Source organism: Rhinolophus sinicus, linkage group LG11 (assembly GCF_036562045.2).
Source record: "Rhinolophus sinicus isolate RSC01 linkage group LG11, ASM3656204v1, whole genome shotgun sequence".
Taxonomy (NCBI): Eukaryota; Metazoa; Chordata; class Mammalia; order Chiroptera; family Rhinolophidae; genus Rhinolophus; species Rhinolophus sinicus.
This window is the reverse complement of record NC_133760.1, coordinates 64,566,114-64,591,894: the sequence shown is the minus strand read 5'-3', so window position 1 is coordinate 64,591,894 and position 25,781 is coordinate 64,566,114. Positions and strand designations below refer to the sequence as shown.

Here is a 25,781-nt window from a genome sequence, read left to right as displayed (position 1 = left end):
TAAGCACACAGCATAAACTTGCCACTTTCTAACCTAAGGTGTATATGTGCATGCTTGGGAGGGTATTTATTGTGATGTGCACGCGTGTACGTGTGTGTGTGTGTGCACGTGTGTGTCCACATGGGTGTGTGCAAGTGTGGTGATGCGAGGCCAAGGGGTTCTCCTCAAGGCTGTGTCTGCCATTCACTCACAAGATGTGTGACCTTGAATAATTCATTCACCTTGCTGGGCCTTGACAGGAAGGGTTAGACCAGAATATCTCCAAGGGCCTTTCCCACGCCAACATTCTAATACGTCTCCCTGGGACTATGTTTGCGTGTATGACACACATATACACAACACAGCATCTGGCCTGTCTTTTATTACCTTCCTCTGGGAGCAGTCATGGCCCCTCGAGTTCAGAGGCCTGTTTCGTAGACTCTCCTGAGCCATTTATCTACTGCTGCAAACCAAAGCCTGCGAACAATATGTCACCTGCCAGGGCTCAGCAGACACTGTAGAGTCCCTTCCATTCTCTGGCTTGACGATGACTGTCAATTTGTTGCTGCTTGTTTGGGCCCGTAGTACCGCTCCCATTTCCTTTGTTTCAGCCCAGGTACCTCGAAAATGCCACTAGCAAGCAGCCTGAACCTAAACGTCAGGGCGTCAAAGACAAACTTTGCTGAGTTCCTCCTTTCTCTTTCCTGACCTCTCCCCCCAACCCCAACGCCAGTGATGAAAGAAATAGCCTCACCACACACTGGGTGGGGTGCGTGCCAGGACCCTTAGAGATTGGCTTACGGCCCTACTACACTAAGGGAAACTTACACTTTTTAAATCAACCCAAATACATTTCCTAATATGGAATTCCACCAAAGTTTGGCTAGGAGTCAAGCATCAGAGCCATGCAAATGCATACTTCTACCTGACGAGCGAATTCTCCTTTCCTCTCCTACATCAAGATTACAGGATAGATTTTCTCCAACTAGGTTCATAACTTTTTAATTGGACAAGAAAAAGGGAAAGGAGAGGAACATAGGACATAGAAGGTGCCAGCAGCTGAGCCTTCCAAGTCACTTGAAGAATTGGTTGAGAAAAAAACTAGACCATTTTAAAGATGAACAGAAGCCAAGCGTCAGAAAGGCAGACGCTTTGGATGTTGGGTCACAAGTGACTTAGGCTGTGTCCCCTAGTGAACCTGTAAGCACCCAGCAAGGCAACCGCCTGAGGGACAGACTGGACCCTCAGGCCCCACAGGCCCGGAGCCCGCCCCCTAAGCCAGCCCTGCATTCTCTCCTTCCTCCAGTTTCCTCAGCCCTCCCATCACCTTGGACTCTTCCCAGACCGCTTCCTGACTTTGTGACGTGTCTCTTCCGTGGAGCTGTGCACACAGCAGATGGTAAATAAATGCAGAACTCGCTTTTCTAAGCAAGCTCTGCTTTCCCCTCTATGTTCACCGGACTCTCATCTACTTTCCTAAAGATACACAAGAGACTACAAGCAGAACTCTCCTGAAATTCCCTACCTATCCCCAATGTAGAGTGACTGGCTCCAGTCCTCCCAGTAGTGGTTTCGTTCTAAGCGCTCCTCTCAGCCCTCACCCCGCAATGATTATGCTCAGCTCCTGGCAAAGTGATTCACAGGCTTCATTGGTAAGAAGCGTAGATACACGTCTTGTCCTATACATGATAACTAGTTTTCCACAATGCCTGGCACACATGACGTCTGTGTAACACAATTCCTGCCTATTCCTAGCACACGCTCCCACAGCCAGGAAGCCCACACGGAATAGAGAAAAGTGTCCTATAGGAAATCTGTGTTTTAGCTCCAGCTCTGACTCCTATAGGCTCAGTTTCATAGCCACAGAATGTTAGAGCTGGTGGTGATCTGAGTCCAGTGAGACCCAGAGATGGGATATACTCGCCCCATCTGCAAAACGGGACCCGGATCCACACCCCTGGGAGGCCGAAGGCTGCATCCACCCTCCACACTGCACCATCCCAGCCCACAGGCCACCCCCAACTCACCGCACTGCTGCAGGGAATGTCCTTCACCTTGAGCCAGGCCAGGTCCAAGGTGCCCTCACCCCGGTAGCAGGACTGCAGCCGCTCCTTAATGCGGTCGTTGATCTGTTTCAAGATGAAGATGCACAGGGCCGACTCGTCCAGGGATTTCATTTTCCGCTTCTGGCCCTTGGAGAAGACAGTGAAGAGGAGGTCGTCCTCGGGATGGACCTTTAGGGTCCGGGCAAGCACCGCCCCGGCTTTGGACAAGTAGGCAGCCTGCAGCAAGCGGTACTCCACCCCGCCGCGCTCACAGCCAATGGGCACCTCCACGTAGGAGTTGAACGCCGTGTCTTCCTTGCAAAGCCTCACGAGCTTGGATGTGTACACCTGCTCCTTTGTGGTGGAGCCGGGGGGAGACACCATCTCAGGCTGAAGGGTCAAAAAGTAGACAAAGTTGCCACTGCTGAAGCCATAGACATAGTAGATGTCAAAGTCGGGGATGACGGTGAAGGTGTCCGAAGGGATCTTAATCATGGAGGCCACAAACTCATCGTGGAAGACGTATGCAAACATGCCGTCTGCTTCCGAGTTCTTGGTCAGCTTCCGGCTGGAGATGGTGGGGAAATACTCCGGCTTCCCATCCACCGCCGTGGCGATGAAGAGTTTGTCGTCCAGGTTGCTGTAGGAGACAATCACTCCGAAGACAGAGCCGCTCTCGTTGACGCCCGACAGGTAATGCTCCTTCTTGTGGAAAGGCTCCCCCAGCTTGAAGAGGTCCTCTAGCCTCAGGAGCTTGCAGATGCCCTGGTACAGGCTCCCGCACGCTATCAGCCGGTTCTCCTTATAGTCGATGAGCAGCATCTTATTGACGTTGTTGGTGGTGCTCAGCGGCTCGCTGCACGTCTGCACGATGCGCGGCGGGTAACACTTGGGGTTGTCCTCGTCCGGCCCCGTCTGGTGGGTCACCAACACCTTCAGGTCGCTGGACAGCTTGTAGATCCGGTTGACGGCCCCCAAGTAAATGTGCCCTGTCCTCTCATCCACCACCAGGTGGTTGAAGCCCTCAGTGGGCTCCCCCCGAAATGTGACCAAAGGCCTCTTCTGGGCCGGCGGGGGTGGCTGCCGGGGGAGCAGAGTGGAGGAGCCCATCCCTACCATCAGGAGGTGGGACAGGAGGCAGGTCCAGTTCCAAGGCATGGCTTTCATCTCACACACGGGTCCTGGCGGCACACAAGCACTGGCAGAGCGTCCTCCCGGGAGGGCCAGGACTCAGGAGTGGAGGCTCCCTAAGCGGGAAAGGAAAGACGTCATGCTGGGTAACAATGGCAGCAGCTGAGTGTCACCCCGCAGCTTGTCTGGGGGACCCTCAAAGTCATCTGCACACATGGAAACAGAGAACTGTACTGGGGGAACCTAGAGGCCAAGGGACGTGGCTGTCATGGGTGTGTGGGACAGCCAGAGCGGAGTGGCACAGGAGGGGACTTCGGTAATAAAACAGTAATACTGATGGTGACGGTAATAATAATAGTGACGATGATGACAAACAGCCATTGCCGGCCGAGGGCCTAACTGTGGCAGTCGCTGTCCAGAAACTTCCAGAGATAAACCTTAATCTTAAGCCTTTTAACAAACCTCTCAGTGCTGGGATCCTCCATCTGACCCCCAACCCCCCCAAATCGACTCCCCACCCTTCTCTGCACCCAGGAGGCTGACCTGCATAGACTGTACATCTGCGGGCTCCTTGCCCTTGGGCCTGGTTAGGTGCAGCCAGCAGGGGCATCGGCCGAAGGCTGAAGGGAGGGGGAGGGGACAGGCGCAGAAACGGGCTTCCTGCACCCGCTGTGACCCTCGCCAACAGGTCCCAGGCAGGGTCCTCGTCAGGCCTTTCCACATGGCCTCTCCATCTCCAGGTTCCATGAACCACCTCCTGCCTGCCCCATTTGGTCCTAGAGGAGGGAACAGGGCCTCCGTCTTCCTCCCCCCAAATACAGCACTGCCTCTGGAGGAGCCACACCTTTGTCAAGAGCCCCTTTATTAATTTCTGTGCAAGTGACCGAGTTTGCATGTGCCATTTCCTGCGGGGACCCTGCCTCATAGACCTCTGAAGTAAGTCATATTGTCACTCCACCGTACAGCTTCGGGAAGTTATGTCGCTTGCACAGCTAAGAGCAGTAGCGATGGATTCAAACCTGGCCATCTAAGTCCATGGCAGGGTCTTATTCGTAACTACTAAACCACCTCAGTGCAGCCAGGCACAGCCGGGGATGTACACCGGTTATTGCTTATACACCACAGAACAGTTCAAACAACCACTTGCCACGGGCTATCCCTTACCACCTGGCCCTCGGGGTCCACACTTACTGCAGGGGAAGCTTCTCCTTTGCGACTCCCCTCACTGGATGGACCACGGAGGAGCCCAAATCCAAACCCCACATCCTCGGTCCCTTCTGACTGTGGCAGTGACCAGGTGCCCCAGGTACACGGCCCAGCTCTGAGCCCTGATGTCGTTTTAACCAGGCAGGCCTTAGCTGCCTCCCATGGTGGGGCCTCCCCTAAGAGGTTTTCATTAAAGGGAGTGAACAAATGCTTGAAGCAGTGGTCAAAGAAATACAAAAATAACTCCCCGTGGAACAAAACAGCTTTCCGTCCTAATGGTCTCATTCATTTCTATTTGAGATGCTTTCTGAGTGTGTTCCAGAGGACAGCTTCATATTTCTTACCGTTCGATAGAAATTGGGAGAGGACTGGCTTATGTGGTACTTGGGGGCATCTCGGCTCTGTGTGATTTCTCTCATTCACTCCCAAATATCTCAAAAACAAGGAAAAGGTAATTGCTGAGCCACAGAAAACCCTCTTCATGAGAGCGTGAAGTCAGAAATGGAAACCAAGAGAAGAAAGAAGAAAGACTTGACACTGTCAGCTAAAACCCCAGTGAAAACACGGGTCCTCTCAAGTAAGTATCAGAGGAGGAAGATGGTGGCAGAAGAGGCACCCCACAACTGACAGCTGTGCTGCAAGGGCCTTCCCATGTGGTAAATGTTTGCTCAGGAAACATACGAAATGTGCGGGCACCGTGAGATCTAAGGCGCCTGAGGCTGGATCCGTCAGACTCCATAGGAACCAAAATTACTCTAATGGTGAAAACTTACGTGACGGACCACAGAGTGCTTTGGGAGGTCCCATGAGGAAAGCGCCTTCTAACTTGGGGTGAAGGAGCACAGAGGAGGCCGGGGGAAGCCTTGGGGAGGGGTGGCATTGGGGCTGAGTCATGAACTTGGAGAGGACATGCAGAGCTGGAAGGGAAGGGCCTCCTTGGGGAGGATTCAGCACAGCAAACAAGTGCACACCAGGAACAGTCTGAAAAGCATGATTTGTGAGAGCCAGGGAGAACACCCGGCTGAGAAGAGAGAAGCACAAGCCTTGTCAAAATGGCCCTGCGAGGCTGAGACTGAAACGTATGGGACCAAGGAAAGCACCTGAAAGAAAGGAGCAAAGGCCCCCAGAAAGGAGATGCCCTGTTTCTCTCAATGTAGTCTTTGCAGGAGGAACTGAGTTTGGAGCTGAGAGCGGTGGGCTCCGTGAGGGCAGGGAGGGCCGGACTTGCTCACTCGTGGGTCCGTAGCCCCAGACCAGCACCTGGCACACCGTGGAAGCTCGAGAACTACTTTCTGACCAGCAGAAAGGGAGGCTGGAAGCCAGGAGGAATAGCAGTATCTGGGGACCATTTGCCGTACCCCAGACCCCACGCAAATGCTTGCTCACTGTCTACCTTACTTAGTCATCGGAACTGCTTACTGGGGTGAGGACTGTTTTACCTGCGTCTCAGGTGAGGACACTTCAGCTCTGCAGAGGCATGTGGCTCATAAGTGGCAGAGTTGGAGTGGACACCCATGTTTGTGCACTGCAAAACCTGTACTCTTTCCAGAAACATGCAATTCCAGAGCATACGATCTAGAGCACTCGGAAGCCCATTTTAATTCATATGTGCCCCAAACACAGAAATTCAGGACATCACCCAGCAGTACCCACCCCCCACCAAGCCCCTGGGGCCCACAGGGCATAACCTGGCAGGTGGGCACTGTTATTTACTTCTAAGAGCATTAAGGACTGGAAAGCACCTGGCACATGGCCTCAGCCTGGCACTCAGTAAGTGCTTAATAAATGACAGTTGTTGAGGAGACTGAAATAAGAGTAAACGGATTAGGATTGTGATAACGAGATGGTACCATCTCAATTAGACTAATGAGGAGTCAGAATGGTTCACCATGAATTGCCTGGGCAGATCCAAATATCAGAGAAGGATCTAGAAGATTTTTATCTGTAGGGGATACTCCGGTTTAATGACCCCCAATTCCTGATTTTAGGCAGTTGAGATCCAGAAAAGTTTAACAACTTGCAGGAGGTCAGATGGTGAGTTCACGGTGAGAATGAGGTCAAGTTCAGGGGTCTCTGGACTCCTAGTCCAGTGCTCTTTCCATCACCTAAGGCCTCTCTTCTGACTTATCTGGACCTACTTCAGCCTCTGCTCCCTGACCTTTATCTGGAGAAGGCGTCTCTTTGGCTGCCCTCTGCTCCACTGGCTCACACAGCTCGCTCTCAGAACGTCGCTGCCAAAACGCAATTGCAGCTGTGCTGGAAACCCTCATTCCAGACGGGCAGGTGCAGGTCAGGACTCGGCCACCAACCCTGGGGAGGGCACTTCCGGCAGTCCCTATGTCAGAACCTGCCAGGCACCAGGGAAGGGCGCCTGCCGCACCCCCTCCTTACTGTATACACTCACACACCCACAAACCAATCAACAGTTCTCTAGTTTGCGAGAGGCGAGATGAGGAAGCCTGTAATTATGAATTTACTGAGCTCGGAGGTGCCAGGCTCATTCTCCATCTTCTATTAGGCACTGAAATGAGACACAGTTATGCATCTCAAACACTCATCACCCGCCTCTGAAAATGCTGCAATGACTGCACCTGGAAGCGGGGGACCCCCAGAAAACAATAACGTGGGAGAGGAATAACCAGCCTCTCATTTTACACACCACGAACAGACTGTTTTGAAAACAAATAAGAGAAATGGAGGAAAAGGGGAAGGAGCAAGGATGTGGGCTCCAACTTGCCTCATCAGAGACCTCACCGGGCACGACTGCCAAGGTGACCCGACCTGTGTGCAGCGCTCCTATCCCCTCTGCAGGCCCAGGGGTGGGCAGAGCTGCCACCTGTGCCTGCCCCTCACGCTGCCGGAGGCTGCTGCATTCCAGCAAAGCTGGGGCTCCCAGTGTGGCTTTCTTTCCAAGACACCAACCCTTGTAAGTGGTGATCCAGCCCACAAAACCCCCATCCCAATGCCAGGCCCACCCCCCATTTCTCTCTCGGGTCATCAATGAGCTGGTTTTAAGACAAAGTACTGGAGGTAGCAACTCTGGCTCTTAAAGGTAAGTAATGTGACCGAGTCACCTCCAAATCACCCCAAAGGACGCACTGCACTAAGTAGAGTGGGAAAGTGGCAAGAAGGCAGAAGAAGATGAAAGCCTCCGAATCAAACCCAAACACCCTAAAATTTCCCCTTCTTTGAAATCAGATTTTCATTCTGAATGATCTCAGGGGCGATGGGACTCAGTTTTAGAAGCTGCTCATCATTTTGATTAAAGAAATCGGGGCTCTCTTTGTTTCATGTGGCAAGTTTTGAAGAGCTCCAACGAATTTCCATGAAATAGCACCAGCCTCTCAGATTCCTGAGTGGCAGAGAAGAAAGTTATTATAGAGGGGTTTAAAATAGCAATTACCTCACAAAATTACTTCGGAGTTTACAAGGTGTTTGCATATACATTACCTCGTTCTGAGTTGATTGTTTGCAACAGCCCTGTTAGGTAGAGGAGGCACCGTATTCACAAGTACGCTCCATTACAGAGAAGGAAACTGAGGCATGGAAAGGGACACATCCTGGTTGAGGTTGCACACAATTTCCCTCTGTTGCCCGCAGGACCTTCCCTGACCGTCTGGACAGAGCGCTAATGCTCAGGCCCTAGGATGGTGTTTCAAAAGGACCATTTCGACAACCTATCACAAGACCAGAAACCACTGGGGTGAAACACGCATGCTTTTTGATGACATAAAAAGAAGAGAAAAACAACAGTAGGGCACATTTAGGAAGGATCCTCACAATCTAGTGAGGATTTTGTGTCGGCCCATGTAGACAGATGAGTGTATTGAGCGTGAGGTAAACGTATGTCTTACTGTTGGTCATGGTCATGGTGAATTTTATGTGTCAGCTGGGCTGGACCATGGTGCCCATGTCTGTGGTCAAACATTCTCCTGAATGTTTCCGTGACAATGTTTTTGAATGAGATTAACTTTGAAATCAGTGGACGATGAGTGAAGCACCCCATCCGCCACCCCTTATAATGTGAGTGAGAGGCCATCCAGTCAGTGGAAGATTGAACAAAAGCCTGACCTCCCCCTGGGCCAGAGGGAATTCTGCTGGCAGACGGCCTTTGCACTTGAACTATAACAGGAGCTCTCGTCTGAGTCTTCAGTCTGAGGGCCCACCCTGCAGATTTGGACTGGGAGCCTCCATAATTGTGTGAGCCAATTCCTTCAAATCAATCAATCAATCAATCAATCAATCAATCAATCAATCTCTCTGGTTTCTGTTTCTCTGGAGAACCCTGAATAACACAATTATGATCAAAAATAATTTGAAAGATGCTATTAGAGATAGTGGACGTCAGTTGTTTTTTGCTGCCATTCATTTATCCTCCGAGGATCCACCCGTTCACCCTCTCTCAGCCCAAAGGCTTCTGGGGGAATGGACTCCACTCCTCATTCAAGGGTGTACACCTGACTTGGGTCCATTTCAATCTGCAGAGGGCAGGGCTGGGTGGTCACAGTGATTGGGTCAGGGATGGGTCCCTGGTTGGGTCAGAATCTCTGTGAGGCAAAAAGGCTTTAGCTGGGAGTGCTCAGGGGAAAGCTCTGGTTCTTTCAGTGGATGTGACCTTCGAGCGGTGTTGGCCTAAGAACCCGGGGCACCAAAATGTACCCATGGGGGTGGAGAGGCGGGGAGGGGAGCCTGAAAAGAATGAAGCCCACATACTGAACACACAGCGCTGAGCCAGAGGAGGGTATGTCCTGGTGACATCACACAGATCATGTGCCTTGCAGCCAGCTCTGTGCTTATAGTTTCCAGTCGCATGAGCCAAAAGTCCCCTATTGCATAAGGCGGTGTGGATTCAGTGTTTGGGTACTTGTTCATGAAAGAATCCTAACCCACAAAAAGCCAGCCTCCTAGCCAAACAGTGAACTGTCCCTCCCCAAGCTCTTTCAACTAGGCTATTCTTTCCTAGGAAGCAGTAAGCACGGCAAAGACTCTCCAGGTCCCACCGCCCGCGGAGATCAACCACAATTCTGCCACGAGTGAGGCTTTGTTCCCGGGGGGGATTGGGGTGTGTGAAGGTACACGTGCTGACTTCCATACTCGAACACAATGTCCCCCGTCTGCCCGCCATTTGCCTTGAGGGCTGCGCTGGCAGGTCTCTGGGAATGTTCTCCACCTCTTCATGCTTCTGTGCCTTCGGCACAGGTGGCTTACAGTGCCCAGGACACCCACCTGCAAGCCCCTCATCTAGGGACTCATTTCTCAAATGAAGCCATCTCGGGCCCTGGCACTCGTCTCAGAGGCCCCGACGACGTCTTAGTACAGGAGGCAGTGCCCACCAGAGTCTCACATTTTACAAACTCTGTTGTACCTGCACGCTGATGCTGTCCCTTCTCAAAAACTATCAGCTCTTGGAGGTCAGAAATCATGCAGTTTTTGCCACTACTCTCTCCAGTCCCAGTGTTTGGGAACGCGTGACCAAATGGATGACGAAACGGATGAATGTCCAAACGATGAAGCAATGACTACTCTTCAGCAGAGCATATGACACGGCGATGGGGTCACCTATAGCTGAAGCACAAAGTAACCCTTGGTCCTGGGCCACCTAGCTCAAAAGGGCCCAAACTCAAATACTGCGTTTACCCTGCTCGAATCCAGGGCTCCTAAGTACTTCAAATACGCAATGTTGTCCATTTAAAGCGTGACTTCCAATGCACTGAGGACACTACATCTTTCATACGTGATTTACAGTGAGCGCAGCCAGGCCCGCAGCTGGAATACCATAACAAGTCACCTTGCATCCACACATTAGACTTTGAGAACCAGTGCAGACGCTGCTGAGAAGGAGCTGGGTGAGGAAAACAAAACTGCAGCCAGGAAAACTGAGACGATGCAGAAGACACAGTTGTGAGACGTTAGTTGGCATGCATTCGTTCATGTGGCCAATTTCTGAGGTGGGGAAAAAGGGTACAGACGTGACTAAGCAGAAACTGGTACCTTTGGCCTCCGGTGGCTGGTTGTGCCCTTTTGAGGTCAGCCCCGGTCACTGGCCAGCTCTGCTGGGCTGCACCTTGTACTCCCTACTGGAAACAGGCCCCTCATTACTGGCCTTCATCTTCCTACTATATAGAGATGAGATTGTACTATAGGCAATGTCATCTCTTGTACAGGTGCGGCCGGGGGACAGGCAGCTCACTACCCAGGAAAATGCGCTTCCCTTCCCTGCAGCTGATGGTGTGAAGTAGTTGTTCAGAGGGGGCCACCAGCTATGGTCTGTATTTCCAGACACTATCTCCAGGTGTGACCATGTGAATAGTGAGAGAGTGTCACAGTGACACTTCCACACCAAAGCAGGTAAGGAGTTACGTGCGACTTGTCTCCATTCACCTGCTGGATAAAGAGGATGCTGAGGCCCTGTGGGATGGTGAAGACTCGAGATGGAAGGGCCCACCCCCCAACCAGGGGCATCCACGTCAGACAAGAAATGAACCATGACTGGGTCAGGCGCTGAACTGGTGGGTTTGTGGGACAGAGGTGGGCATCACCCTAACACAGGTAGAAACGCAGCCAGGACACTGTGTATCAGAGCCAGGATTCGAACCTGAGACCATGCACGTGGGGGCTCTGACCCTCTGGCACCTCAGGCTGCCCCAGGCAAAGTCCTCTTTAGATGTCCGCAGTCCCCTCCTTGTTCCCAAAGCTGGACTGCAACTTGCCAAGTCCAGAGAGGTGAGAGACGACCATGCCAACATGTACAGAAAAACCTTCGCGTTCCTCCGTAGCCCTTCCCAAGTTTTGGGCTCAGGGAAGCACTACCTGTGTGCATGTGAGGGCAGCGACGGGATTGGGGACACAGGACAGGTCACCTTTCTATTTCATCCAAGAAACACTAGACATTCACTGATCTATCCAAATTAGCCAAATGGACAAATGCCTCTTTTTAGAGTCTTGCTCCAATTTGTAATTTATACACTTAGAATCACATCCTCAGGAAATCTCCAGTATTTTGTTTTCTGTCTGCATTTCTCACTTTAAACTCTTGGTTTCTAGAAGTGGGAGCCCTGAATTACCATTGTACTTCTTTTTCTAGAGAAGGATATTTACACGTAACATCTATGGTCCGGTCATGCAACTGGCTGCAGTCGGAAGCCCACGGTGGGCAAGCAGCCCCTGCCCGACGTCCTTCACTTGCCAACCCTTCTTTTCGTCACTGTCTCAGAAATGAGTGCCACATTCATAAAAGGAGAAGCGCCCGAGCATGTGGGTGTCACAGTGCAATCCATCACTCCCGCTAGGGGGAAGAATCAAATCAAAGCAACTGTCCTCCCAAAGGGGGGTCACCATGCTGCCGCTGGACAGTTAATGTGCGGAGTGCAGGGTGGGGGGGTGGGAGGGGACTCCAAAGGGTCAGCTTGGCCATAACCCAGCACAAAACCAGAATGTGACAACAGCCGGAGCAGGCCGTGGGCACAGGACTCAATACCTCCAGTCTGCTTTCCCTCTGCTTCTGCTTCTGTTCTTTTGAGCACGAGAAATGGGACACTGGTGGTTGGGGGGAAGGGCTGGCGAGGGGCATACAGGATGGGGAGAGGGAGCAACGGGGCGCCAGGCACCGCCAGGCAACCAGCCCAGTCCCTGGGAATTTCAGCACCAAGCGCAGCGAGTCAGGGCTCTCTTAATCCTAACTTCCCTGTTTATTAAAGGGGGGGGGGGGGGGGCAAACACTATTACCAGGGACAGAGCCTTTGGAACCAGCCTGGAAGAAGCCTCTGCAGGAGGGTGAGTCTGTGAGTCGCCCCCATTCAGAGATGAGGCCCCCACTGGACCCCCCCTATGGTTTCCCCTCCCCCAGGCCTCCCTGTCCTTGGCCTTGAGGGCTCTTCCCAGGGTACAGAACTACCTTTCCCTGGCCAAGTCTGCTGTTCCCAGCGGAGCTGAGCCGGAGCTTCACAGAGCTCAGGCAGCCCAAGATGGAAGTCTATTATTACATCGTGGCAGCCCTTTTATATTCCAGGCACTATGCTCTGGGTGGGGGAGTCGCTAAGCAATGACTCTTTACTCCAAGTCTGGCTGTGAGGCTTTAAAAACACAACACTCTCAATAGCAGCCTGAGCTGAGAGGACAGATTCATAAACTTCTTTCCAGCGTCTCATTTAAAGAAACAGGCCAGCCAGGAATTTAGGGTCAGGTACTCCAGCTAGACTTGGCATCAGTGTGGTCCCTTTCCCCCCCCCCGGCCCTGGGCCCTCCCAGCGCTGAGGAATGCCCTGTCCAGGGGTGGCCTGGCTCCCAGTCTTCCAATGTGGCTTCTGGATATGCAGGAATGGAGGGACATCTTGCAAAAGTGTTCCAGACACCCCAAAGCCGTGGTGAAGGGAGCATCTGCTGTCACTTTGGCTGCCCCAAGACCTGGGTGCACATTTGGGTCACAGAGAAGGGGCTTGGGGTCCAGCACACACTGGGGACAGTCATTTTCCCAGCAGCCCCATCTCATGCACGCGGCCTGAGGCAAAGGGCGTTGAAGTCTTGCTTAGCTCAGCAAGGTGATCTGGGAGGGGGGGGCTTTGTCCCAGACTCCTGTTCCCACATGCCCCTCAGCTTGCCATCATCTCTGCCTGGGTTCCCAGCCTGGCACCGAGAAGTGAAGCCACATCATGGGGGATTCACCTAAATGAGCTCCTGTCTCTCATGACCCTCCTCTCCGTTCACGGTCAAGGGAAGAGGTGGGGTATTCTTAGCTCATCGGGGTTGATGTGTCTACCAAGTCACCCTTCTCCCTGCGAATCATGGCGGCAAGGAAGCTACCAGCATCGGGAATAGCCATCTGAAGGCCACAGTCCTGATAAGTGACTGCCCTGCGTGCCTGATGCCTCAGTTTCCCCATCTGGAAAACAGTGGTACTGGAAATAGGGTAATGCGGCAAGAGAGATGACTAAGTCCCTTTTTAGGCTCCATCTAGGAGAAGTAGTGCTTCAGGCTTCGTGGAACACAGCCGTCACTGACGGGAGGATTCCACGAGGCCCTTTGCGGTAGAGCCATGAAACGCTGACGAGTGCAATCCCTGGGCGTCTCCTAGAAAACAAAAGGCTGGAGTTGAAGTTGCTCGTGAGACCCTTTGCATCTTTGCTTCAATTGGCGTGCGAGTGGCCTAAAGCTACATTGTGGGGCACGCTGGGAGCGCCTGCCCTCGGAGAACGTGGGGTGCTCATCTGTGAAGTGGGCCTCCCTCACCTCCCTTGACCCTATTTTCTCTCTCACAGTGAGGACGGCTGGCGTAGGACACACATTGTCAGCTCAGGTGTTGGCCTATGTCCCTGAGCCAGATCCTAATAAGTTCAGGAGGCTGTCTTCACGTCTTCTGGCCTCTGGGGACCTCTACGTGGGACAGGCGACGGAAGAGTCAGCAGGATGCCTTCATCCCCTGAAGCTCCCCTCACACCCCGTCAAGGGCTTAACTCACACTCCGTGATAAGATGGGTCTGCCCATTTGCTTTCCTACCCTGAGCCAAAAAAGCAATGGAAATGCTCTTCCTGGGTGTGAAATGTCTAACTAGACTTGTATAACTAAAAAAAAAAAAAAAAAAAAATAAAAAAAGTCAGTAGCTTTGGAAACGACGCTAAATTCAGGGTGCTGGGGGGTCTCAGCGTAGACCCCACTGCCCTCAAATCCTTGGGCCTCAGCAACGCTCCCAGTTACCGCCCTGTTGTTACCAAGTATCTGGCGGGAGGGCTCTCTCCCCAGCCTCTCCTTAGCCTCTCCCTCCTCCCTTTCTTTTTTAATTCCAGGGAAAATCAGGAAGTGAACAGTTGTCTCCCTTGCTGGTCTATATTCATGTAATTAGCGCTATTTAATTCCACGATGAGCCAAAGCTCATAAAATACAAAACATATTTCAGCTGCATGACGCAAACCTTGGCAGAAATCTCCCCTGTAGCCGGAAGCCGCACGGAGTTATAGTCTCTCCTTAAAAGAAAATGCTCAGAATGACCGCAACCAAGTTTCGGGGCCAGCCACAGCTACCTGGGAACACGCAAGGAAGTAGCAGAATGGGGGATTCTAGATCTTCAAGCCTGGAAATAATCCCCATCCCCATGACAACAATGAATTTTTAAAAATATTTAGTATTGACCAAGTAACACTCGTATGTCATTCCTCATGAGGAGGTTGATCCCGGCCCACTCCCTCCTTATTCCCATGTGCTGCAAGGGTTTGGGTCCCCAGCAGAGGGGACCTGTGCCACCGACTCACCTGCCTCTCTCACCTGCTGGGCACACACCGAGGACTCAAATGACCAAGGAGATGTGTGCACTTCCCAGCGATGATTCTAAGGTACCAAATTCCCATCTCCCGTTGTCCTTGCCCATCCCACTGAGCTGAGACCTCACCTTACGTCTGCATTTATGCCAGCGACGCAGCAGGCAAGGAGCAGGCGAGCTTAACCCCCATCCCACCACCATTTCGCAGAGGAGGCACAGGAGGGGGAAGGGCCTCAGATGACATTCTCCAAGACTCTCATCGCTACAGGGCAGCAGCACAGCACAGTCCCCAGAGGGTCAAACTCTGCCCCCAGCATCAATGCCAGGCCCTCTCACTAGCCTTCTCATGGGACTGACCCCCTCCCACAGCCCTCCTAGGAATTGGTCATGTCCTGCTTCTCCAGGTGATAAGAATACACAGGAGGGAAAGCTGCTGTCCGCACAGAGGAAGGATTCATGTTGGATGCTGCTCAGAGCTGTGCCACTGGCGGCACAAAAGGCCAAGACATGGATCCAAGGTGGGATAGAGGGTCAGGTTCACTGCAAAACCCAGGAGAGTTTTAAGTAGACTCAACAGCTCTCCTGAGTCTGCTGTGCACATCGCTCAGAGGACAGAAACACAGAGTGTTCCATGCAGATAGGAAAATACACCTGCCAGCTCTCGCCACCTCTTCCTCTACCCGGCCTGAAATCCCACTGCCACCACCTCTCATGGGTATAGTACCTTGCCTTTTCCAAACTCCTCCAAATGCGATAAAAATTCATGGCTCCAAAAATACATATCCATCCCTCCCCAGCCCATGATTAGTACTGTCCAAATGGGGATGCCGAGACTCGGAGAATTTATTAAGTTGCCCAAAGCCATGCTCTTCATGGGTCCACAACTCAGGTCTTCTGACGGATCCGAACCTTCCCTTGTAAACCTCACAGCCATGCACCAGGGTCGTCTCTGGAGGTGGAGAGCAAAGGGGGAGGGGCAGAATCGGAGGCCCCTCACCAATGCACAGTTGGTAACGGGAGGAGAGGAAGGCGTCCCGGCTTGCTAGAGTATAGACACTAACCCGGTTTGGATTGGCATCACCTCGATAGGCCTTGATAACATGCCTACGATATAGAGGTTCCTTTCCTTCATCCCAAGGAAGTGGCACCATCGGACACGTTTTGGGTGGCCAAGGAATGGTATGAAGAGCCAAGCAGCCAGCAGGGAAAAGGACCCAAGTTCCTTCCTGCATTTGTGCAGCAACACTTAATTCAGCACCTACTACAAGCCAGGAACCCACATTCTGAGGGTGTACAATGAATAAGCAGAAAAGGCCTTGGAGGTGAAGGAGCTTACGATGAACAGAGAGAAGGCAGACAATAAATAGGAAAAAGAGTTCTTTTCAGATAGTGTTAAGCCCTTTAAAGAAAGAAGGCAACAGTCATTTGCTACAGAAGAACTGCTGGAGGCCAGGTGTTCCCGCGCTGGAGGGACCAGTGCGGCTCTGTCTGACGTGATGCTTGCAGGGGGAATAAATGGTCAGGAGGAGCCAGCCATGCAAAGATTGGGGGAAAGAGCATTGTAGGCCAAAGGAAAAGGAGAGCAAAAAACCTGAGGAGGGGGCACACTTGGCAAGGCAGCAGCAGAAGGCTGAGGGCCTGGAGGCACTGAATGAGCAGGGAAGTATGAGGCACGAGTCCGGCGAGTAAGGCAGGGGGCAGGTGACACAGGACATGTAAGACCATGGGAAGCAATGTGAATTCATTCCCAATGGCATGAGAGGCCATGAAACGGTTTTAAGCAAGGGAATGACCTCGTCGGTGCGGCTGTTGGATGGAGAATGGTTTGTGGGTGCCACAGGGGACCTGCAGGAGCTCACTGAGGGGTGATGGTGGCCTGGCCCCCACGCTGGTGGTGAAAAGAGAAAAGTCATTTGTCCAACACGGCTTGCTGGTGACCACGGAAATGACAGGGGAGGAGAAGAGGGAATTCATCACCCCTCCTCGATCTTGGCTTGAGCACCTGGGTGGATAGTTGGGCCATTGCACTCTCCAGGGGAGCAAAGAAGTCAAGAGTTCTGTATGGGCCGTCAAGGGCAAGGTCGTCTGCAGAGCTGGCCCCACCCAGGTCGATACCACAGGGGATCGTGGAGGGAAGTAGCTAGCAGAGGCCCCAGCAGCGTGGTGTACATAAGGCATCTCATGTAAGTGCATGGAAGAGGGTGCTAATGGTACCCTTATTTTCTGAATGAGAACCTGCTTCTCAATAACTGATACGAAGTCAGGCTAAGAACTGAACCTGAGCTGGCAGAAGGCCCTGAGGGCTCCAGGGCCCTCTGCTGTGACAGTTCCTTGGGAGACGCAGAAGTTGTAGGAAGAGACCTCGGCGGGAAGAAGGTGCTGCCAACTAAAATCTTTAAATTAGGGACCTTGCACTTATACCTTGTGCAAGAAGACTATCACATCCAAACTTTGATTTCCCTAAAGGGGAATTGCAAAGGCTTACGAAGGACAGGCTAAGTTGTAAATTTCCCAAGCTTCCAACCAAAATTAATAATATTAAAGGAGTGGGCAAGGCAAGGGGTTATCAGCATCAGTTACGGACTTCTTTGCAAGGAGTGGTCTCTTCACCCACATCATAAAGAGCATTCTGGGCACCGAGTTATACAAACCAGTGAACACCTACAGGCCAGAGCCTGAAAGAAACTGCACGGAAACCGAAAGAACTCAGACCGATGGCCAGGAAATTTTTTAATATTAACGTTTCAAAAAGTTGTGGTAAGATATATAGAACATGAAATGTACTATTTTAACCATTTTTAAGTTTACAGCTTGGTAGCATTAAGTACATTCACATTGTTGTACAACCATCACTACTACCCATCTCCACACGTCTTCATCATCCCAGACTGAGACTTTGTACTGTGTTTCCCTGAAAATAAGACCTAGCCGGACCATCAGCTCTAATGCGTCTTTTGGAGCAAAAATTAATGTAAGACCTGGTATTATTTTACTGTAAACTGGGCCTTATATGATATAAGACCGGATCTAATATAATATAAGATAATATAATACCAGGTCTTATATTAATTTTTGCTCCAAAAGACACATTAGAGCTGATGGTCCAGCTAGGTCTTATTTTCGGGGAAACATGGTACCTATTAAACACTAACTCCCCAAACCTCTCTCCCCGCAGCCCCTGGCAACTCACATTCTACTCTCTGTCTCGATGAATTTGACTATTTTAGATGCCTCAGATGAGTCTTAGTAGAATCATGCAGTAATTACTGTCCTTGGGTGTCTGGCTCATTTCACTGCGCATGTCTTCAAGGTTCACCCATGGTGTAGCATGTGAGGCAAGACAGTTTTTAACGAAGAAAAATGGATTGCCCCCTCCCCCTGCAAAAAAAAAAACCACGTTTCTGGGTTTTTGAAGTCCTGCTCACAGTTGCCATTTCATGCGCACGGGTGAGAATGGGAAGCAATGATGAAATGAGAACAAGTTCTGGACAATGGAGTGTGGAAGCTTTTACTGAATGAAAGCATGCCCCCTGCACCCTCCTGCATCTCCAAACTCATACCATCATCATAACAGAGCAGTGAGAAGAACTTGAGTTCCTCCCAAAGCTCTGCCCAAACGCCAAATCACCCTCTTCGAGAACCATGAGACATAGCTTACTAAAAATCCTGAGAGGTCTTGCATTAAGACACCTGTTGTTGAAGGCTTATTAACCAGGGTTGCTCAGACGCATCCGAGAAACCCCTTTATTGCTTACCACCTATGAATATCTCCAGGAGCATGATTCCACGGCACACACTTTGGGGAATGTCGGTACGCTAGCTTCCAGTCCTCGAAACACTTTTACATCTATTTTCTCACCTACTTTTTGCAAAAATTTCTCAAGTAGATTGAGAAATTTGAGGTAATTTGCTTTACTTATGGGTGGGTGGGGGGAGCTTCAGAGGCAGAAAATCTCTAGGTGAGAAGCGGCAGCTGGAAGAAGAGACACAGCTTCCGAAGCCCTCAGTTTCCCCTTCCCTGCGAAAGGCCCCCTCGCGTAACACAGGGTGTCCACATCTCCATGGTCCCACGGATACACAGCAGCCTTCCCTTATCCTCCTGGCAGAAGCCTGCATTGCCTGTGACAACGGCCTCCTCCTGCTTCCTCTCAGCACAGCTAAAAGAGGCCGCACTATTCTCTAGGATTTGCTGAAATCTGACAGGAAAACAGAATAAACAGAGAGAAAGGGAGAAGCGTAGAGTGAGTCTATCTGAGCGAAGTACAGGTTTCTGTTTCATCCCTCCCTAGCTCATTCCCAGGCTCACAGGCCCTCCCACCCTCACACCCAAAGAGCAGTTCCCCTCAAGTCACCTTGCCTGGGACCTCACTTCCTCGCTGCCTCTAATGCAGGTATGGCCGGCACCTTTTGGGGAGCTGCTGTTTTATTTGGGGATAATGACTCTTCTGCCCTGGCCTTTGGGGTAAGACTATACTTACCGCAAAGGGGTGAACATTCCCAGGTAGAAGAAGAGACCCCATCATGCTCTGGGCTGTAGTCTTTATGCCTAATATTGAAGGGGTCCAGCTGGGGCTCCAAAATCGCCACTGCTCCACAGCAGCCCAGTGGGTGTTAAACTGGGGCTCCACCCTGATGACGCAGAATAAACTAGAGCTTGGAAACCGCACTGACTTGTACAGTAACTATTTCTTTCCCTTTTATTACCCCCAGGCCCTTGGCAAAGTCCTGTGTCAATGTCCTGCCTTGTCTCAGCCGTGCTGTTAGATATTAATGGACAGTTGTAAATCCAGACTTGGGCTGAGGTTACAAGGAAGAGGCAGCCCTTCCTCCGCAACCAAGGCGGCCACAGCTGCCGTTACTGGCAGCAGAAATCAGAGTCTCTGGGTGAGAGCTGAGGCCATGGGGCGTGAGTGCCCCTCCTCCCATGGAGGTTCTCCCTCCCTTACCAAATCAGAGCACAGCCATAGTTCCTTACTGAGCAAATCCCACCACCACCTCTCAAGAGCTATTCTCTCAGATACCCAACTGCCTCCCCAGCTTCTGGATGCTTTAGGCAGGAATTATCACCTCCATTTAGCAGAACAGTAAACTGAGATCAGTTCAAGGTTAAAGGCTTTTCCCAAAGTCACCGAGATTGTCCTAGGAAAGAGGTGATTAGATCCACAGTGAGGAAGGGCAATGCAATGTGGTGAAGTGTCAAACGGGCACAGAAAAATGAATTGAAAAGAAATGAAGCAATCTCTAAGTGAACACATGAACAAGACTCAGGTAGCAGTGAAAAATCAATGAGGCAAAATGCTCAGCCTGTAAAGATCGATGAGGCAACCGACCAATGACCTCTATTCCCACCTGAATGGACACCCGACCACATCACAGTTACGTTTGTGTTTGCCCAGACCGACTCCTCACTCCACCTGCAGCATATTGCCCAGGTGACAGATTCAACCTCCACCCAGGCGTCCTCCGAACCTGACCTGAAGAGCACCTTCAAACAGCCGTGAGAGGCGGCTGATGGAGTCTGCACACAGAGGCTACAGAAAGAAGCCCCCAGAACAAGGAGAAAAAGTGAGCTCCTAAGAGCTAATTTAGTAACAATCCACACATCTGCATAAAAGCACCAGATATCTATAGAAGCCACATTAGAGGGACACAGTGCTCCCAAAATACTGAAAGAGCAGGGAACCGAGGCCCACTCAGGCTGACATGGTTTCTTACTCTGGATAAGAATGTAACTCAAGAAAGGCTGTAACTTAAACAGCCTGAAAAAAAAAAAAAAAAACAGTGTTAACGAGCTCAGGGTAGTCGGCCTCAGGTATAGAGCAAATCAGTAAGAACTACCGAGCTTGAATCTCATGCTAACCAGAGATACAGAGAGAGAGAGAGACCTGTGGCGGCTTCCAGAGAGGAGTGTGTGACTCACCCGGAAGCACGCGCCACAGAGGGATGGCAGGTGCTCATTAGGCTTCTCCATGGCACAGATGACATGGGTCTCAAAACACCAGTCTCCTGGTTCCAATTCCATGCTCCCCTGGTGAGGCAGCCAACCCCTCCACCAATTCTTTCTTGCTGGTATCCCCCAAATTTCACCATCCACATGGGCCCCACATCAGAAGGGGGTCAGTCATGACTGGAATAAGCCAGTGGTTCCCAGCCCCAGTGGTTACTTGCAATTGGATTAAGCCAATCATGGTGGTCTCCTTGCCCTGCCAGCGATAAGTTTCAGAACAGTCACGAGACCCAAATCTGGCCAATTGGAACAAGAAAAAGGCCTGCTGGGGACTTCATGTGGGGAAGCACCCTCTTCCTTACTTGTCTACCACTCATGGTGCCGTCAACGGCTGCAGACTTCTACTGATCATGAGGGGAGATGCCACTGATATGCCTGCCATGGCTGAACAGAGAGAAGAAATGATGGGGGCATGATGACGTTGTTGTGTCACAGTGACCCAATCCTGCAGCCACCCAACCTGTGGTCTTCTCAGGTGATATGACCATTCACTTACTGTTCACACTATTATTGGGTCTGTGACCAGCGTCTGAAAGCATCTCACTGACTCACCCAGTGCACTTCCAGATTATAGATATGCTCTCCAGATACCTTGCTACCATGAAGGGAACGAAGGATATCTAGAAGTGTAACTGCCATTCTTTCATTAACTAGATAGGAACAGACTCCATTGCAATAAATAATCTGGCATTTTACCTTAAATATCAATATTCTAGGGAATTAGAGTGAGTCCTGAGAATCTGTCCATCTCGGGAGACACTGGGAAAGTCACACCCTAGCCTGCCAAACCCTACCTGGAAGCCACCGGCATTCTTCCACTGCATGTTGGCATCACTTTGTTCAACAGAAATTAAAGGTAATAATGGAAAACACATGCTACCTTCCAGTCCCCACTCTGCCGTACATTCACTCAAGTCCCTTATCCACTCTATATATGTGTATCCTTGTCTCTAAACAAGCTATATCTTTCTTATCTACCTCGTGATGTTTCTGAGAGAATGAAATGAAGTCAGTATGAAAAATACAAAGTGCTATAGAAGCCATGGAATCTTGGATACGAAGGCTGTGTTGGAAATCGTCTTAACTCACTGTGCTTCAGAATCACTGGGGGAGCGTCATAAAAAGCACAGACCCCAGGATCCCAACCCCAGAAACTCTCATTCAAAGGATGTGGGATAGATATCAGTATTCTTTAAAAAGCAATACTAATTCAAAATCAATTATAAAATAATTAATAAAAGGTGGCTTTTTCTAAAAAAAAAAAAAAAGCAATAATCACTTCCTTCCCAATGTTTAATATGCAGCCAGAGTAGACGAGAACCACTGAGAGCCAATCCTGTCACGTGCAGGTGAGGAAGCCAGCCCAGAGAAGTGAGAGGCTGTTCGAAATCAGCACCCATTAGAGCCACAGCACCAGGAATCTGGTCTCCTGAGTCCCAGCTGGGTAACTTCCCAGGATGCTTCAGTGTCAACTACAGGGTATCTGGAGCATTATCATTAACAAACAGAGAGAGGAAGGAATTACAAAAGGTCAAGAGGAAACTTTTGGGAGTGACGGGTATGTTCACTATCTTGATTGTGGTGATGGTTTCACAGATGTTTACATATGTCAAAACTCATTAAATTATATACTTTAAATATGCAGTTTACGGTGTATCAGTTATATCTCAATAAAACTGTATTCTAAAAAACAGACTGAAAAAGACTACCTACAGAATGGGAGAAAATATTTGCAAATCGTACATCTGATAAGAGTCTAGTATTCAGACAATATAAAGAAGTCCTAGAGAGGAGATCCAAGATGGCAGAGAAGATAAACACTGTGCCTTCTTCCTTCCATGAATACATTAAAATTACAACTAAATTATAGCACAATCACCCTGGAGAACCATCTGAAGTCTAGCTGAACAGAAGTTTTATAACTAAGAATATAAAAAAGAAACCACTTCGAGACTTGTAGGAGGGGTGGAGATGCAAAATGGGCTGACCCCAAACCTCCATGTGGCAGTTGAGAACCAGGAGGGATATCTCAGCCCTGGAGGTTCCTCCCGGAGAAGTGAGAGACCCTACAAGCCTTCCCAGGCCCACACAAGCCTTCCCAGCCCACAGTACTGATGTAATGAAAAGGAGCCCCCAAACATCTGGCTGTGAAAAACAATGGGAATCTCAACCATCTGGATGGGACCGAAGGTTACGGGAAACCCAGATGTCCTCTTAAACAGCCCACACACTGACTCTCTCACCCGCAGGCACTCACCGTGGGTTCTGGCAGAGGGACAGTAACTTGAGGGGTGTGGGAGGCATACAGGAGGCAGACTGAGGTGTTCGGCTTTGTAGCAGGACTAGAGGACAGTCGCCATTTTCTCTGTGTGGGGTCCTCCGCTCATGGAGCAAGCAAGCAGAAGCCATCTTTCCTGTGTTGAGCCCTCCCCCACAGGCCAAATCTGAATCTAATTGGCCTGGTGAGCTCCGCTCGCTCTACCCTGCTGACTCACTGGGAACCCCCCCCACCCTCAACTCACCTAACACAAGAGGCACTTTCTTCACAAACAGCCAGCCCTGCCCAAATTGCACTCTTTCTTGAAAAACATTGGAGTCAATGGGCCCCAAGTGGGCAGCAACTGGCCTCAGTGTGGTCCGAGACTTTTGCTGAATAGCTCCAGGCTCAGCACAGGCACCAAACCAGAGTCTACATTAACCTGTTGACCACAACTCTTCCCACTCTAGTGACTCCCTGAGTCCCCACCTCACCCAATTCATGTACCACACAAGGTTTTATCAGGAACTGAACCTTAAGGGAGCCGGCAGATGGCAGCAGGCCCCGGGGTGTCCTGGCTTTTTGTGGAGCTACCCCAGGCCTGGTACTGATGGCAGGTGTCCTCAGTTCACAGCATGGCCTGTCCCATGCACCTCCAGTGTTACCACAGGCAGCAATAAACTATGAATTGCTTTGTAGCTCATACCAGCTAGTCCCTGACCAGTCACAGGCTGTGGGTGACCTGGGTCTGCACTGGAGCCCCTCACAAGATGCCCCAGGACCCACATAATTGGAGGTTGGCTTTAGACCACAGCAGAGCCCTACCCAATTAGCCCCATAAGTGGCACACCAAAGGGCAGTCTAAACAGGCAGCAGAACCCCCCAGAATGAATCCCAATCAGTCCCCCAAGCACAGCAGCCTGTAAACTGTGGATATGGCCAAACCCCACAGCCAGTCAGCCTGAGGATCAATCTTACCCACTGACATTCCAATAGCAATCAATTCTCAACTATCAAAGGAGGGCACACACAACCCACACCAGGGACACTCCTGGAGCACCCAGAGCAGGTGACTACGGAGGCTGTACCAGAGCCATGCAGGGCACCTACTACATAAGTCCACCTGGCCAAGACTGAGAGACATAGCAGATCTACCTAACACATAGAAACAAATAGAGTGGCAGCCAAAATGAGGAAATAAAGAAATATGTCCCAAGTGAAAGAACAGGAAAAAACTCCAGAAAGAGAACTAAACAAAACTGAGGCAAGAAACCTACCAGAGTTCAAAGCAATGGTTATAAGGATGCTCAAGGAACTTAGTGAGAATAAAGAGAGAGCAAGTATAAAAAAAGGACATAGAAACCATAGAAAAGAACCAGTCAGAAATAAAGAATATAATAATTGAAATGAAGAATGCACTAGAAGGAATCACCAGCAGACTAAATAAAGCAGAGGACTGAATCAGCGATTTGGAAGACAAGTTAGCAGAAAACACTCAATTAGAACAGCAAAACAAAACAAAAAATCAACAACAACAAAAAAATGAGGATAGTTTAAGAGACCTCTGGGACAACATCAAGCGTAACAACAGTCGCATCATAGGGGCACCAGAAAGAGAAGAGAGAGAGCAAGGGACTGAGAATCTATTTGAAGAAATAATAACTGAAAAAATTCCTAACCTGGCAAAGGAAATAGACATACAAGTCTAGGCAGCACAGAGAATCCCAAATAAGATAAATCCAAACAGGCCCACACTAACACACATTATAATTAAAATGGCAAAGCTTAAAGAAAGAATCCTAAAAGCAGCAAGACAAAGGCAACTAATAACTTATAAGGAAGCCCCCAAAAGATTGTCAGCTGATTTCTCAACAGAAATTTTGCAGGCCAGAAAGGACTGGCACAAAATATTCAACATGATGAAAAGCAAGGACCTACAACCAAGATTACTCTACCCAGCAAAGTTATCATTTAGAATCAAAGGACAGATAAAGAGCTTCCCAGACAAGAAAAAGCTAAAGGAGTTCATCACCACCAAACCAGTATAATAAGGAATGTTAGAGGGACTTCTTTAAGATGGGGGGAAAAAAGAAAAAAAAAAGGATCAAAATTATGAATAGTAAAATGGTAGGAGCGATATATCTATCTACAACTACTTTCAGTGTAAATGGATTAAATGTTCCACTCAAAAGACTTAGGAGGGCTGAGTGGATAAGAAAACAAAACCCTTACATATGCTGCCTACAAGAGAATTATTTCAGATTTAGAGACACATACAGACAGAAAGTAAAGAGATGGAAAAAGATATTTCATGAAAATGGAAATGAAAAAAAAAAAATGAAAAAGGCTGTGGTAGCAATACTTATACCAAAAAAACAACAACTTTAAAACAAAGGTTATAACAAGACACAAAGAAGGACCCAGGAATCTCACTTCAGGGTATTTATCCAAAGAAACCCAAACGCTACTTAGAGGGGACCTTTGCATCCATATGTTCCTTGCTGCATTGTTTACAATGACCAAGACGTGGAGGCAACCAGGTGTCTGTAGATGGAAGAATGGATAAAGAGGAGTTGGTACATACTTGCATATACAATGCAATATTGCTCAGCCATGGATGGGAATGGGTTCTTGCCATCTGCAGTGGCCTGGATGGACCTGGAGGGTATTGTGCTGAGTGGAGTATGTCATGTCAGACAGAGAAAGATAGATGCAATGTGGAATCTACAGAACAAAATAAACAAACAAAACAGAAATAAACTCATAGATACAGAGAACATTTTGATAGTTGCCAGACGGAAGGGGGTTTTGACATGAGTGAAAAAGGAGAAGGGATTAAGAAGTACAAATTGGTTGTTACACAGTAACAACCTATACCCTCCATGAAGACATAGGGTACAGCATAA

The 25,781-nt window shown here is 49.9% G+C and overlaps 1 protein-coding gene across 1 annotated transcript in view; it reads right to left on the bottom strand.

Annotated features, from left to right (window-relative positions):
• The window catches only part of PLXNA4 (plexin A4), a 411,943-nt gene that overhangs the window by 344,131 nt on the left and 42,031 nt on the right, over positions 1-25,781 (bottom strand). Inside the window, exon 2 of the mRNA XM_019751040.2 lies at positions 2,007-3,271. Within this exon, the coding sequence (XP_019606599.2) occupies positions 2,007-3,191 (1,185 nt within the window). The 5' untranslated portion in view covers positions 3,192-3,271. The remainder of the gene's footprint in view (positions 1-2,006; positions 3,272-25,781) is intronic.